The 17,004-nt window shown below is 48.2% G+C and overlaps 1 protein-coding gene across 2 annotated transcripts in view; it reads right to left on the reverse strand.

Annotated features, from left to right (window-relative positions):
* The window catches only part of PPP2R1B (protein phosphatase 2 scaffold subunit Abeta), a 38,705-nt gene that overhangs the window by 3,427 nt on the left and 18,274 nt on the right, over positions 1 to 17,004 (reverse strand). The window contains exons 11-15 of one of the 2 annotated variants that reach the window (XM_062196990.1): positions 15,998 to 16,058; positions 11,195 to 11,349; positions 10,369 to 10,511; positions 9,914 to 10,005; positions 5,348 to 5,469 (exon numbers count right to left, since the gene is read on the reverse strand). In XM_062196990.1, coding sequence (XP_062052974.1) covers positions 5,348 to 5,469; positions 9,914 to 10,005; positions 10,369 to 10,511; positions 11,195 to 11,349; positions 15,998 to 16,058 — 573 coding nt within the window. Of the gene's footprint in view, positions 1 to 5,347; positions 5,470 to 6,931; positions 9,491 to 9,913; positions 10,006 to 10,368; positions 10,512 to 11,194; positions 11,350 to 15,997; positions 16,059 to 17,004 lie in introns of those variants that run through there. The other variant, XM_062196989.1, reaches the window with a different exon arrangement.

Genomic DNA, 17,004 nt, shown 5'->3' on the forward strand with positions numbered 1-17,004 from the left:
CTGTAGGAGGGTGGGGGGCTCTGAGCAGCCAGGCAGCTCCACACAAAACACTGAGACTTAGTCACGATGTCACACCTCTGGGGTCTGCCAAAAGCCTTGACACCATGGGCACACCCCATGGGCTCCATCCCAGGAACAAGCACACCTGTGAGACCCAACTCCATGGCCTTGGGGTGCCAGAGAACCCCTTCTGCAAGTGGCTCTCACACATCTGGACTTCCAGTGCTAGGCCCGGGTGCAGGGCAGTGTGTTACAGCCTGCTTCCCAGCGGTGAGTGCGACTGACACTTGCTTTCGCTCCCACCACCCCGGTTGAGTCCACACTGCACTGCTGCTGGCTGCAGGGGTAGGAGTGGGAGAGGTGCGGCAGGCACAGGCCACGGCCAGCGAAGAGCTGGAACGGGGGCCTGTCTGCCAACTCAGGCTTCCCCTGCACCAGTCAACAGTTGCTCAATCCGACCTTGAAACAGCCATTACCCCCTGCGCTGCCGAAGAATCCAGCATCGCTTTTTTAACGGGATCACTAAACTTCACTAACAGTGTCTTGCAAACATTCCCCATTTCTACCCAATTTCCCCATCGTTTTCATTCTGTTACCAATAACAACTCCACTGCCCTAGGCTACAGGCAAAAAGTGGCTGCCGCAGACTAGCCAGAAACTCAGCCGCCAGGCAGCCCCTGGACAGCCCTTGCTTCCGTGGCCTTTGTAAGCCGGAGGCACTTTACAAGAAGGTGGAGGAACGCAGGCCTGGGAGGCTTTCCAGAGTCTTCTATCGCCACACAGGACCACAAGGAACCAGGGCCCGAGGTGCTGTGCTTGGCAAGCTGCTCCCTTCTGCCCTACTAGTTCTGAACCTGTGGAATCACCCTTTTACCACGCTGAGAAAAACTGAGGTTTCTCAAAAGGCGTGCATATGCAGACACATACTGGGGGACGTGGCACTTTCTGGGAGGGGCTGCTTGCTGGACCTCCCGAGGCCTGTCAAAGGACCAAGGTTAGGAACGCCCGACATAGGCTCCACGCTTTTCAGAGTTCAGGTTCTTGCTTCAGTTCCTTCTTCCTGGGTGTATCTGGTTGAGGGTAACCTCTTGCTCTGCCAGCAGCCCAAGGGCACCGTGCAAAGACGTTCTGGGCTTTGTGCCCATTATGTCCTGGGTGCTATGTGGCCACAAAGGAAATGTCACCTGCATGGACCACAGCTGCTGCACCCTGGCGGCTGAGTGTGGTTCTTCCCTTCTCACGATGACCCCAACCAATGGCTTTGAGGCTGAGTAGCCCTACAGGGATGTGAGACCACACCGATCGTACTGGGCAGTGGCCCTCAGAAGACAAACCCGAGTCTTGCCGGAAGCGCAGGCCTCCATCGCAGAACCACCACTGGCATAGCTGCCTCTACTTGGGGATTAAACTGGGACCACAGGTCACGGCAGGCAGGCAGAGGGGCAGCTGGGCCCAGCCAGCGGTCTTTCTAACGAGCGTCCCAGCTGCACAAGTCTAATCCACCCACGCCGCAGTCCCTCTCTTTGTATCCATTTCTCGGGTGTCCTCCTAAGGATGACAGATTCGGAGCTGGCCTGATAGTGGCAAAGTTCCAAGTCCAGGTAAGACACAGCAGGGAGGCTGTAGGAGCCTGCCCGTGACAGGTGGACGTCCCCTGGAGCTGAGCCAACAGCTGGCTGGGCAGAAAGTTCAGAAAAGTGGCTTCCAGAGGAAATGAGGCCGGAGGGATTCGGCTTCTCGAAGGGGAAACAGTCACTTTCCCCCTCGGGTAGGCTTTGAGAGTTTGACTCAAACTCCTTCCTCCTTCCCAAAGAGAATAATGGGGCCTTGGGGGCTCAAAAGGGAACCTGGCAGAGCCCAGGTCTCTGAGGGTGCCCTCAGCACCACTGTGACCACCCCACACTTGGTGATGGGACACGTCCAACAGGAAAGCTACCAAGGCCTGCCTCAAAGCAAGCCGCATGAAGCACAGCCTCACAGCCTTCTGTGCAGGGACCCTGCCCTGGCCCTCTGGTCACTAGAGGAGCTCAGTGAGGGCCACAAGGTAGGTGGGCAGTTGGAAGGGCCTGGGAATGACAGAGCCAGACGAGGAGTAAGGCTGTGGAGGCAAGGGCCTGGCTGGCCCACCCCATCCCCAGGAGTGGCCACCCTGCCGGAGAGGTACTCCTGGCAGATCACTGCCTCCCCCTTCTCTGCCAGGGAGAGCCCAGGAGGCATCCAAGAACCTCTGACTGAGTCCTCAGCCCCTGGCGAGGCTCCCGGCCCTGCCACCAACCCGGAGAAATCGTTGTAAAGGCTCATTATCTCCAGCGGTAACCTGGGAACACAGGCCGGCTGACTTCACTGCCGGGTTAACTGAGGTTCAAGCACAGCCTGGCCTGGCCCTGTCCCCTAATGGGAAAGCACCCAGAAGCCTCGCCAGCCTGCTGATGGCTTGTCCCAGAATCTCACTCTACTTGTTGCTTGTGACTGGCCAAACACAGGACATGGAAATGTCCACGTGCTGCCTATGAGACCTGTCAGATTTAAAGCTGGCCACCCTATTCTGAGACCTGCTGCATGGTCAAGTTCCAGAATTTTGCCCCAGCATTTCCCAGGAACACCTCTGAGAATCTATACCCCACATAGAATTATATCCCTAACTCCTAGGTGCCTGGGTGGAGAAGGGCTGGAAGGCCCAGGGGAATCTCCGCAGACAGCTGCTGAGTCCCCACTGAGGACACACTCCAGCTGGCCCTGTGACCTGCCTGCACTGACCTCTCGGTGGGCTCTGGTATCCGGTTCCCTTAGCTGGAGGCCCACTGCAGATGGGGTCAATGTCCCTGGGCTTTGGCTTCTGTTGTCAGTTTTCAAACTGGACTCAGGCGTCCTGTAGTCTTTCTGGACTCATGAGAACGAATCCTCTGGCCAAGAGGTTGGGCCCCTAAGAACTCCGCTTCAGGCCTCCACAGCTAAGCCCGAGCATGGCCCTGGATCTAGATCCCTATGGGCGGCACCTAGGCCTCCCTAACCGGAAGGACAAGCCAGATCTTGGAGGTGCATGACAGTACCCGCCTCAAGCCAGTGCACAGGTCTAGTTCACCAGCAAGTGCAGGTTTAGGTCCCAGAGACGAGACCCCCAGAAAGCCCAGGCAGGCAGGAACCCCAGGGCCCAAGTGACAGAGTTTGGGGGAAATAAGAGAAACAACAAAGACCAGGAGGAACAAGGGTTGCAGAGGGGAGGTCTTTGCTGACTCGGGGTGCAGGGGCTGGGTTCTGACTGAAGTCTGTAGCGGGCAAACTGTCCAGACAGAGAAGAAAAGGAAGAGCTGGCGGCTGGGCACACATCAGCGCCTGCAGCCATTATTTATGGGTGCTGCGCTTGACCTGGGTCTCCCAACCTGGACTGTGTAGAGACTGCATGTCCCTCACAGCTGCTCCTTCCTGCAATAACAAGACTGACATCACTGTTGTCAGGGAAATGGTGTTTTGATGAAAATCATGTGACAGCTACTTCGTGATTCAATAAACAAATCCCCTGTTAACCCTCGCCCGACAGAGGCCGCCAGCAGCTCTGCTGTCAGACGGCAATGTGCAGACAGGGAGTGGCTGAGCTGCGCCCTCCCACCACCGGGGGGGGGGGGCAGGGTGCAGGAGGGGGCCCACACAGCACACCAAGCACACAGACTTCAGGGGTCTGTCTCTGCGGCACTGAGGGGGCACCCTTCTCCAGGAAGAACTGGCCCTCAGTCCTTGGGCCATCCTCGCTTGGACCCAGAGGCAGGCTCTGCCCTGGGATGTCAAATGACTCCCTCCAAGGACCCTGAGCCCAGCCAAGAACTGAGGACAGCCCCAGGGCCTCAGTAGTTGGCATGCTCACCCAGACACCTCGGGGAGCTTGCTGTGCACCAGACAGTGAAGGGTTAAGAACAATTTCTGGTTTGCAATTGGATGACTTCCTGGATCACTCACTTGGCTGCTGGCCCCTGACATGCAGGGTTCTGCCTGGCAACAGCCAATTCCCTTTCCATCTCACCCTCGGGTCATTTTCCTTAAGTGAAACAAACTCAGGGAAGGCTCTCTGAGTCCCGGCACAGGGGGTTTTCTGGGTGAAATGGACGGCAGCCTCAGAGGCCTAGCGCACAGCACAGCACGGGGTGGGGGAAGTCCGTCTCTGCTGAAGAACAGAGATGCCAGCACCTCCCACCCAGGGTTGTTGTGAGGAGTAAAGGAGACCTGGTCCAGAGCTTGACATGGGCCTGGAGCAATAGTAGCAAAAGCTGTGGGGGGGAGGGGGATGGCTGGAAGGCCTAGAAGGGCGCCTTCGTCAAAGGTGGCCTAGGGACCGACTCCATGACCCGTGCTGGGATCAGGTGCACACCTGCATTTACTGCATGAGCAGCTGGCCCCAAATGTGTAGAAAAAAAATAACTCCTTTGTTCCCAAGGAAGTCTGTGGTTTAGGCCTAAAAAAATAGAATGTAAATTCCTACTCCTTCAGCCAAGGTCTCTTCCCCAAGGCCAAGGTCTAGGGAGGAGACACGCGGACACAAAGGGCTGATCCCTTGAGGCCTTCTGCAGGGGCCCACCCTGCAGCAACAGGAGCAGCCAGGGCTGCCTGAACAAGAGACGCGGGGACAGCCATCATGTTCGAGGAGGAATGACAACAATAAAGGGCCTGGACAACAGGAAGCCCGCTGGTATGGCCTCAGTTCAGGTAACAATAAAGCCATGGAGATTTAAAAGGCTAACCTGACGAGCAAACCCACTGGAGGGGATGTGAGAACACAGTGCAGTCAGCTGGATGCGGCCTGACATCAGCCCAAGGTGGCGAAGCCCTGGGCGCTCCTTTCGGAATGTATCTGAGTCATAAATCGCCCTCCTACTGAAACGGCCCCAGGGCAGTGGCTGGCACCGCCTTCGACTGCCGGACTGAAACTCCTGCGCCGCCTCCTCCACGCACAGCGCACAGTGGCATCACGTGGGGCTTGTAAACCCGACTGTTACACAGAGCACTCCGCAGGAGGGCTTTTATCTTGAATGAAAATGCCGAGCTGAGAGGAAGTTTGGAAAGCAGGCGTCTGTGTTCTGTGAAGAACGTGGGGGCAGCTCGTGGCCTGCACCTGGGCGGGCAGGACCTGGCGCTCGGGCCACGGGAATGATGGTCTGCACGGCCAGCCTCCCTCTCAGCATTCTCAGAACAAGGAGAGTGAAACAGCTTTCAAAATGCACACTCTGCTGGCATTTAGGGCCAAGCTGTCTCCTCAGGGACAGTGAACGTGGGAGAAGGGCGGCCCCTGCCTCTCCTGACCCCTCAAGCGCGAGGCCACGCTGGCTGCCCGCGGCCCTGAGGCTTCAGGGGCACTTACCTTCCGGGCGTCCTCTCCAGGCACTCTGGGTCTCAGGAAGTGGTTCTTGTCGGTCCCAGAGGTGCTGAGCTCCTCACTGTCCTTCCCAGGCACATCTAGCTTCCTCAGCCTTTGTGCCACCACTAGGGATACAGACAGCAGCACTGTAACCATCCCTAGCCAAGACACGCTCCTCCCAAGCCCACTGAGCTTCCAGGCCGCCAATCCCTCCACCTTCCAGCATCGCTAAGGGAAGCCCAGCAACCCAAGGGGCATGAGCTCCTGGGCAGGAAAACCAGTTCAACAGCAGGACCTTATGGAAGGCGCCTTCCCTCAGGAGCACTGCCAAGGGCCACCCCACCTGGCCGTGGGGTCCCCGGTCACCAGACAGAAAAGCCCCAGCTCCCTACAGAAGTGACACCATCAGCTTCAGAGAATGCTGGAGACACGACTTGGCTCCTGCAGCCCATGAGCAATTAAATGCCCTTCATCCTCCAGCTTTCCATCTCAACTGAGCATTATGTAACTTCCTGGAAACAGCAGGCTCGTGGAGGCACACGAGGAACAGTGAGACTATTCTAGAAAGGCTCAGAAAAGGACTGCGGGCATGGGAGAGAACAAGAAAGAAGAGGAAGGGACTGGCTGGAAACGGGGCTACTGGAGAATCAAAGGGAAGCAGTTATGTAAGAGCAGCAGCAGTGGCCTCCGCCATCACACCAGGAATGCGAGAACAGGGCTCCTCTCCTGCGCTCTGTCCAAGCAGTGCAGACAGGCAGCTTTGAGATGAGATGCCAGAAGGAAATGCGTCAGAGGAATCTAAGGGAAAGGCAGGACTAGACAGGCAGCCAACTTGCTTGGACACTGCGTCCTGCCACCCCTGGGCACGTGCAACCAATGTGATTTTATAGGGAAGCACCAGACTTCCAGCTCAGCAACACAGTGGCCACCAGAGACAGAACTGCAATGAGACAGCACTGACATCGCTTGGCCACTGCATCAGGAGTGACATGCTTGCCTCCCTGGAGGTCTGGTGAGCATCTTGGATGCTCACACAGGACAGCCCAAATGTCAGGCTGCTGGCTCTGCTATCAGCAAAGGCCCCCAGGACCCTGCATCACAGTGCCCACTCGGTGGCAGTTCTATGAACAGAGCTGTCTGTCAGCAAGGCCTCATTAGAAACCCTGGGCTAACCAGTTCGCTCTTGTCAAAAAGCACCTCCAGGTTCACATCTCCTTGGTAGCACAGAGGGAGAAATGCATGCTGGTCTCCTGACCCCATATAAAGTTTAGAAAAACACACCAAGGTGAATTCCACTACTGAGGTGACATTTTTATTGGCAGAACTTGAATGTGTTTGTGTCTTTGCTTCACTTTCCTGACCAACCAAACCAACTGGTATAAACCGCCTGGGATGAGAAACAGCAGCAGCAATGTATGTTCGGAACAATGGACAGGTAAATCCAGATGGAACTACTGCCTATGCTGGAGGCCTAGAACACGATCACATGGAAGCAGAAACCCAGTGTTAGTGGGGGATGAACGCAGTGTGGGATCGCGGATGATGTGGTTTCATACATGCAACACATTAAGAGGACACACTTAGAAGTGCATTCACTGACCAATTTTATTGAGCACCTATTATGTACCCCAGGCATGGATCCCAGTGCTGGTGATACAGCAGACAACAAAACAGACCCAGATCCCCACCCTCACAGAGCTCCTAGTCTCATAAAAGCAAGACAGGAACACTAATCCATGGAGAAAATGGCTGTGAGCCAAAGAACAACTCCTCCGAAGAGTAACAAAAAGAATTCCCTATTGCTTCAGTCAGAAGGAAACAATGGGGTCCCTAAAGGGTCACCCCCAAGAACAGAGGCACTGCTGAGAGAGCTCCATGGCCCGTGCTGGAGAAGGCAAGGGCTCACATTTCTCCCTTTAACAATAAAAGGCAATGCCTAGGGCTGCCAAGTGCAGTACACAAAGGTGTCTTCAAAGTCTATCTGCACACCAATGGCATTTTAACCAGGGACAGTAATTATTCCAGTGAACATTCATGTCAAGAATCAAGACACCAGTCTCTCAAACACGAAATTCAAGAAAGAAGAATATAATCCACAGGTAGTAAAAATAATAAAAGCCATGAAACTAAAAAGAAAGTGTTACAGCATAATAGTTTAAGGTATTAACATGAGAAAAGAGTTTTGCTTATGAAAATGTTTTACCCTTAGCCCAAAAAGTCATAAAAGGGAAACTCACTACATAAAAGGTAATCTGGCAGTTTAAAATGCAGGCAGGTCATTTCTGATTCCCAGTTCCTGTCCTGGGGTAGGCATGCAGCCTAGTGGCTGAGAGCAGATCAGGACGCCTGCATCCCAGAGCAGAGTACCCGGGTTTCATGCCCAGCTCGAGCTGCCAACCCCAGCTTCTGGCTGGATGGACCCTGAGAGGCAGTGGTGATAGCTCAAGTAATTGGGTTCCTGTCGTCCAACACGGGAGACCAGGAGTAAGTGCCCAGCGTCAGCCTGGCCCAACCCCAGCAGCTTCAGGTATCTGGGGAGTGACCAGCAGATGGGCGCTCTCTCCTTGAGTGTTTGTCTCAAAAAAATTATCCCTGTTCTATTTTTCTAAGGCAAGGCAAACTTGGAAAAATTTAGTCAAACCTGGTTTTACATTAACTGCTTCACGTACAAAGTTGTATAGGTGTCTCTGGGTCTTCAAAGCAAGGTTCACTAGATATAAAAGAGGTTGTGAACGAAATCAACGATGCAAAAACCAAAATGAACACAAGCAAGCTGCGCATTACGATGCACTGAGAGAAAACAAGCTGCAGTAAAACCTCCTTAACTAAAATTCATTAGCGGTAATGGGAGTTTGATTACATGAAAAGTATAAATCAATTTACAAGAAGAAATACTTAGATTTCTCCATACAATACACATGTCTATGTCTCAAGGACAGGTGTAAACTGTGCCCCACAGAAAGCTGCGGTCACTCAGGGCCCTCGCAGAGGTGCTGAGGTGCCACGGGCTTTTTCATGCGAGCCTCCCGACAGCTCCCTTGGTTCCAACAGCCTTCCCTACAGACCATTATTTTGCCTCAGCAAACCTTTCGGCTTACCCATTATTTTAAATTCCAGGACACATTCATGAGGTTTTACTGTAAAAGCAGAGAAACATTTCAAAACGGCAAGATCCCAGTGTGCCCCGTAACAACACATTAGCAGGGAAACAGTCTGAAAAGCTTCTGTGCAGCACGGCAAGGACGAGATCTTCACACTGCTGAAAGCAGAGCCAGGCAAGGAAATCCACACAATTACACCACTGGCCGGCTGCTAGGCTCATTTAAAATACAAAACGGCAATCTTACCATGAAACAGAATTGCCACTTATTAGGGGACACTAAAGTGGAGGTTTCTCAGGAGAGACAGAAGGCATGAGGATTTCTGAGTGCAGTCACCGTGGTGAGCTGCTGAAATTCACTTAGGTTTCACCATCACAAGTTAGCAAAAAGATACATCCACATTTCAGGCTTCTGAGTGACATGATTACAGTCAAAACCGAGCAAATAAAAAACAAAACTAGCAATACGTTCACCCTGAGCTTCTACATTCCCCCTTCACATGAGACACTGAAGCACACCAACGTAATCCAGGAAAACATGGCTTTCACTACAGTCAAATCTCAGTATGTCTCCCAAATAGAGTCCATAGAATAAGTTATTCTAAACCATGCGTGTTTAACTTTGGAATGACAGAGAGACACACAGATAAATGTAAACACCAAGAGAATTGCTCCACTCCATGACTGGGTCTAACCCATCGGGCTTTGGGTTATTAAGTGGTCAGGGCCTGATTAATCAGCGAAGATGGAGAAGCCCAGATGCTCAGGAGAAATCAAGAGATGACTGCACTGTCAGGAACTGGTCCAGAAGAACAGCTTAAATACGGATCCCAACAAGGAAGACGAATAAAAAACAATCCCACTTCATCTTTAGAAACAATCAAGTCACTGAATTTCTTCTAAGTTGTTGCCATGTGCTTGGATGAGATCTTGAAGGATTTCCATTTTTTTTCTCCACCCAGCTTAAGAACACATTGACTAGTAATCTGTAATAAGAACTGAGTAAAGGCTTTTCCCTCCTGTTCCTCATTATGCCAACGCAAGAACTGGAAAATTCCAAATAAAATCAGGTTAGTGGTACAGAAAGTTCATGAACAACCTATGTGAACATTACATGTAACAACGATCCATGCGACTAAGAACTTCTCATTGTGCTTTCTTTGCTCCGCCAGACTAATCAGAAGTTAAATTTTAAAAACTGATTAACATTCCACCTAGGAACTGTTCTTACTGGTAAGAAGCACATCAACCTAAATCCTAGACATGGAACAAGGAAATGGCCTGCTTGCATATGACAGAATGGTGGGCCCAGGTTCCAACCAAAGAGGGGCACCAGCATTCCAGAAAGTCTCCACCCTCTATCTCCCATAATGTTGACCAATCCTACCCACTTAAAATGCCACTCACACAATAGACGAATCCCCATTAACCAAAGGCATAACTGAAAAGCAAAAAAATGAAATACATACCACTTATAGCTTCCTGTGCAAAGTACTTGACATCCATGTCTTCATCTTGACCTAACTTCTGTAGTACTGGCTTAACTTCCCCCTGCAAAGCACTGAAATTCAAAAGGAGTACCCGTGAGAGGCAGTCCAGTGGGCCAGAGAAATCCTTTATGATGTATAAACTCCATGGAAATTTTTAAAATTTAAAATAAAAAATTTAAAACACAAAACTTAACAAATGTACTCAATTTCTAAGAGGTTCTCAAAAAAATCAGCTTCAGACACTAGTCTACATATGTACAAGCTTAAATATAAGTCAAAGTGAACATCTTCAAAAATGGTTGCCTACTATTTTCTTTAAACCAGTCAACATCTTATAACCCAAAACTCATGGAACTTAATTATAGCAATCACTCCCTTCTAGAAGAGAAAAGTTAAAACATACTTTCAAAACAGTAACAACACTAAAATCTTACGCAGTATCTAGAATTGGTCCAATTTTTTGTAGAGATTTGGCCACATTGAATCGGACATTTGCTACTTGGTCTCCTGCCATTTTTAATACAATGGGCAGCATTTGCTTAGTAGTTATTTCCTGACCACAGGCTTCAGACAGTGCCTAGAAAAATAAATAAGAGAGAACACTTAAAACTTTTATTTATTTACTTATTTTTTCACTTTATTTGCAAGGCAAAGAGGCAGAGACAGAGAAGGATCTTCCATCTACTGATTCAACTCCCCAAACGCCCACAATAGTGGGACTGGGCCAGGCTAAAGCCAGGAATCTGGAACTCAATCCAGGTCTCCATGTGGGAGCAGACACCCAAGCACTTGAGCCATCACTGCCGCCTGAGCAGGAAGCTGGACCAGAAGCAGATCAAGAACTTGAACCCAAGCATTCTGATATGGGACATGAACATCCTAAGTGATGTCAACTGCTGTATCAAATGCCCGTCTCAAAACATTTTTTTTTTTAATCCCCAAGATCTAAAGAGACAAATTCATATCTCGTAAGAAAGTAGCTGATCAACAGGAATATGTTTCCAGCTTGAGCATATGAATGAGGAATACAAAGGAGCATTCAAAGAATCAGACTAGAATTTACAACTAAATTGCAACTTCCAAAATACCATAAAATTTAATATGAAGTTTAAAATCAACATTCTCTCATCTTCTAACCATCCACATTAATGACTACAGGAAGTGTATTCCAAATAGAAGATGGGATGTCTGAATTCAGCAATATAGTTGAGAAGTCCTACTTTAACGTGAGCTCAGCAATAATAGTTAGGTAATACTTACATTAATGCAGAATAGTGTTGTCATTCTATGCAAGTAATTAGGATCATTTGCCATTACTAATACTTTGGGAACGATGGTATTTTGGGCCCACTCTGTGCCAAATTTCTGAACTAGTTTCATGAGGTTGTTGGTGGCAGCTTCCCGGATGGCATACACTGCAGAAGAGATCAAGGACACATTCTCACTGCTGACTCGAAAAGCAGAACGGAGTTTACTTACAACATCAGCAACTGCAGGCCCAAAACAAAAGCTCTCTGCAACCAGACTCCAAATGTAATCATACCACGACAAGCATACTCGGCTGCAACTCACAATATACTGATTTGCTGTCGTTGCTTCAAAATTTACAGTATGTTCAAGGAAAAGGGATACAAGAAGCTCATTACATGCATTATCAATTCATTAAAAAATTCAAGTCCCTATGATGTTCCAAGTGGTACTAAAAAAAATTACAAAGACCACATGTTCTTATCAGAGAAATGAAAAACAACACACTTCAAGAAGTGCCATGGTGCAAGACGAACTGTAATGAAGTCTGACACCGTGTAGTAAATGCCGTGGGGGCTGAAAGACAGAGAGCTCTGGGACGGCTACAGGAGAGACTTTGAACTGGGCTCTGAAGATCAGGGAGGATTTGTTTAAATACAGAAGTGAGGAGGAATTCCTGGAAAAGGCAAAACAGAAGCACCCATGGCACAAAGGCAAAACTAAAATTCTTGAGACTGCAAAGTTAAGAGTGTGCCCAGACCACAGAGCATTTTGAAAGCTAAAACAAAGACCTGAAAAGTGGCCAGATGACCAATGTGATATTTTATCGAGATCATTCCAACAGTGTCAAGGTGAAGGAGACTGTGTAGAGGGCTCTGAAGTCACCTATACACTGCAAATGAAAACTCAGACCCACTCATTTCTTTTCCATGAAAAACACTTCGGTTGAGATAAAATGTCAAATGCCTTGTGTGAGTAAATATGCCTGTCTTAACATCTGACAGTTTCCTACAAGACCATTTACCAAGAACATTATATACTAGCTGACAAACGTCTAAGTTACTCTCCTCACCCAGTTTCTGTATACAGCTCCAAAGACAGGTGCAGTGTCATTTCATTTTACAAGTTCATTGCAACTTAAAATTTGGGCTTACGTAACAAATTGAGAGTGGCAGATAATGATTCCTTAATTCTACTCTGTCACCAGGTGAGCTCAACTTTCCTGGGTGAAAGGCAGGACAGGAATGGTTATCCATGCCACAGCTCTGCCCTAGGCAACTTACCCAGGCCTCCAGACAGGGAGTGCCCAAGTGTCCTCAGGCTGCAGTAGATCCTTCTGGGCAATGATGATGAGAACAGCAAAACAGTGCACAGAAGAAACTATACAATTTATTACCAACAATTAAACTGACCGAGGTCTATGGAGACACAACCTATCACCAACGCCCAAAGTACCCTCTAAGGAGCAAGCTCAAGCCAGTTGCTTTACTCATAAGACATTCTTTCCCTTCACACCCAGTCTTTGTCTCTGGCCCAAACCTCTTCCCCTCCTTCCCCCAAGGTGCAGCTGGCTAAAGCATCCGTGTCTTCTCCTCTAATTACTGCTTTTAATATGCTTGCGATTTTTCTCATCATCATGCCAGTTCCTTAGAAGGGATCCCACTGTGGAGCAACCAGAGACCAAGCACATATGACACAGCTCAGCCTTGACCAAGACCTTAACTGTACTTGATTCTACTTGGCCAGATGCCTACTGTGTTCTAGGCTGTTCTCAATTCTGCTGTGAGAAGAATGCGAACCATGCCTCAGGTCTGTCTGTTTTCTCTCCTGGTTTAGTCTTCTCTTCCTCTCTTTTACTTACTCTCTCTCGTCTCTCAAGATTTGGCTGATTGCTAACTCCAATACTTGGTTCTTTCTCCCATTTAAAAAAAAAATTGCCAGTCTAAATTCCTCCCTCTGCTCAACACTGTCTACTCAACCACTCCTTTCTTCCTCTGGATTTTTTACACTACTGTTAGTTTATTAAGCAACAAAGAGTTTTAAAACATATCACCAATCAGTACCCCTAAGTAACACTTTTCTAAAATGCAAAAGCAAGTGACAGAAAACTCCTGTGATGAAGCACAGAATCATTTCAGAGCTGCCATTTCACTGTTCAAAGAATGCTTGCAAAACCCACCACAGGCTGCTGATGCAGTAAAATAAACAAGGCTCTCCCGTGCTCCCAAACTGGAAGGAAAACAAAAATCAGGAAAGAAGTAATAACTCAGCTGCAAAGAGAGAGAGAGAGAACAATCTTACAGAGGAAGGATGTCAATAATTTAATTTGTGTGAAATATTAGAATTTTAAATTCCTCAATAAAGCACCTTTAAAGAACAGAATGAGCTGCTGCAGGCTGGTGTTGTGGCATAGCAAGCAACACCTGCAGTCTATAACACCATCCCATATGAGTGCCGGTCCACATCCCAGGCTCCAGGCTTCAGCCTGGTCCAGCCCTAGCCATTGTGTCCATTTGGGGAATGAACCAGTGAACAGAAGATTTCTGTGTTTTTTCCTGTAACACGCCGTTCAAATCCATCACTCAATCAGTCTTGAGTGAGCTGCTAGGATGTGTCATTCTAAAATTAAATACCTCTCAGAAATTACAAAAACACTTCTTTAAAAAAAGCAATTTTTTCCTATAAATCACCAAATTTAAGTTTTATTTAAAAATAAAAAGAGGGGTGGTATTGTGGCAGAGAATGTTAGGCCACTTGCAGTCCTGATTTGAGTCCCAGCTGCTCTTCTTCTGATCCAGCTTCCTACTAATGTGCCTGGGAAAACAGTAGTTGGCAGCCCAAGTGTTTGGGTCCCTGCCACTCATGTGGCTCCTAGCTTTGGCCTGGCCCAGCCATGGCTATTGTGGCCATCTGGGGAGTGAACTAGCAGCTGGAAGATCTCTCTCGATCTCTTTCTCCCTTTCTCTGTTGCTCTGACTTTCAAATTAAGTAAATAAATCTTAAAAAGATCTGAAAAGAGAAGAAAAAAGTAAGGAAGGCCTCACAATCTAGTTTGAAAACACTTCAAGTACTAACATATATATGCCCTTTCAGTAGATTTTTATGTTTTTACAACTTTCTCTTTCACTCTCTTAACCATATAATACAAATATGACTTTAACAAAACCACCTACATGTATGAGCAGATACAAATATCCTCACTCTTCCCAAATATCCAAGCATAAGCAACTATAGATGAACATACACTTAGTGCCTATGGAACTGAAACACGATGCCAAAACATGGAACCAAAGTTCACGGGACAACACCACATGAGTTCCCCAGGGGCACTCACTCATTGGACCAGGTCTAAGGTCACATTGAAGATGCCAAGTCTGATTGTGGGACCTGGCACAGAGGAATGTCTCACCAACTGCTGCCTGGCACACATGGATCTACACTTATGCATCTACCTACGATCTCACCAAAGCCACCTAGAATCTCATCAAAGTGTCACCTGCTCTTTCCTGCTATCCTACCTGACCTGCTTTGACACTGCCTTCTCTTAGCATTGCAGCAGCAGCAGAGTGCAGCTAGCCAGAAACATGGGCCCTCTCTATTCTAGCTCTCTCCCTGCTAGCACCCATGGTTTACCTCCCTTTCCATGTGTCACCTCAAAGAAGCCAAGTAACTTTCTTCCCACCTATGCCTTTCAGCTGATTCAAATCTCTGTCCAACCTAGTCTCTAGTTGCTGAAGACACAAATGACAGCAAACAGACCTGGGACAAAGAAGGAGCAAGCACACGTATAAAAGGAATAGTCTCTGGGGCCAGCGCTGTGGTGTAACAGGTAAAGCCACCGCCTGCAGTGCCGGCATCCCATATGGGTGCCAGTTCGAGTCCTGGCTGATCCACTTCTGATCCAGCTCTCTGCTCTGGCCTGGGAAAGCAGCGGAAGATGGCCCAAGTGCTTGGGCCCCTGCACCCATGTGGGAAGGTGGCTCCTAGCTCCTGGCTTTGGATCAGCACAACTCCAGCCGTTGTAGCCAATTGGGGAGTGAACCAGAAGATGGAAGACCTCTCTATCTTTCTCTCTCTGCCTCTCCTCTCTTGTGTGTGATTTTGACTTTCAAATAAATAAATAAATTTTTTAAAAAAGGAATAGTCTGAAGATAACAGAACAAAATGAGTAAGAAATACAACAAAGAAATGGTTTAATGGAAAAAAATATAATTTAAAACTGAAAAAAAGAAAGTAAAACAAGAACAGAGAAAGCAAAAAAACTGGTAGAAACTCAAAGTGTCAAATTTGTATCCTGAGGAAGCTAACTGGACTTCAACATTTCATTTTTTTCAAAGATTTATTTATTTGAAAGTCAGAGTTAGAGAGAGGGAGACGGAGACGGAGATCTTCCATGCACTGGTTCACTCCCCAGATAGCTACAATGGCCAGAGCTGCACCAAGCCAAAGCCAGTAGCCAGGAGCATTATCCAGGTCTCCCACGTGTGTGGCAGGGGCCCTAACATTCGGGCCTTCTTCTGCTGTTTTTCCCAGGCAATTAGGAAGGAGCTGGATCAGAAATGGAGCAGCTGGGACAGGAAACAGCACCTATAAGGGATGCTGGCATTGCAGGTGGAGTTTTTACCTGCTGCTACACCACAATGCCAGCTCCAGTTAATTGGACTTTAATCAAAGCCTTTCCTCATCCCTATAGTGTTAAGGCAAAATATCTGGCCACAACAGGATTTCTTTCTAAATGCTACTATATAAACATCATGAGACATATGCAACAACATGGACTTTTCATAATAATCTGTTTTTAACTTATGTACTCACCATGGTCCACAAGCCAGGCCATACACAAAGAATTCAGCTTTTCATCAAAAAATTCCACACCCTGTAGACACAGAAGATTTCATTAATATACATCTCCAATGTTTAGACATCAAGATCCTCTATAATTTCACTAAGGTTACCTTAAGCTAAGAATCACTGTTTCCAAATAAGCTGAATTCACAAAGCAGCCAGAAAAAGAGTATTGTGAGATTTATAAACTGTAAATCTATGTCAATGGATAGAAACCATCAACAAAGAAAAGCCTGAATGAGATGCCATGGGCCCTGTTAAGCAGGAGAGAACAGGGTGGCCAGCAGCCAGATTCAACACTGAAGCAGAGCAGGAAGAGTTTGTGTGGCTAATTGACCAAGCCAAATCTAGATTAGATAAAAAGACGGATCTCCCAGGAAAACATCTGTTAACGATATTAGTAATTCTCAATTGTCTTCCTTTTTGGTCAATATCATAACAAAGCTTTAAGGATGAAGCAACTGACATCAAGCACGGACATCTGCAACTAAGCAGAGTACTACTGGGCAGTGAGAGAGCACACGCTGCGGGGAGAGCAAAGCAGACACAAGAGTACAGGGCAAGGAGCCCAGAGCAGGGTCCCTGGCGCAACCAGCCCAGCTCTGGCAGTCCTGCTCCTCCTTGGCACAGGCTGGGGATGAGTTTCAGTTGAGTCACACAGACCTCTCGCCCTGAGACTTCTGTTCCACCTGAGTGAATGCTGTGAAATGTACTCTTCTGGCACCTCCTTCTGAGGTCTATGTGTTTTCAATCTTCTGATCCTTTCAATTTTAAAATGTGCCTGGCCAGTGATTTTCTTAAATTATTTATTTATTTATTTATTTAAGAACAGACAGAGAGGGGCTAGTACTGTGGCATAGTGGGTAAAGCCACCGCCTGCAGTGCTGGCATCCCATGTGGTCGCCAGTTCGAGTCCTGGCTGTTCCACTTCCGATCCAGTTCTCTGCTGTGGCCTGGGAAAGCAGTGGAAGATGGCC

The sequence above is a fragment of the Lepus europaeus genome, chromosome 7, assembly GCF_033115175.1.
Source record: "Lepus europaeus isolate LE1 chromosome 7, mLepTim1.pri, whole genome shotgun sequence".
Taxonomy (NCBI): Eukaryota; Metazoa; Chordata; class Mammalia; order Lagomorpha; family Leporidae; genus Lepus; species Lepus europaeus.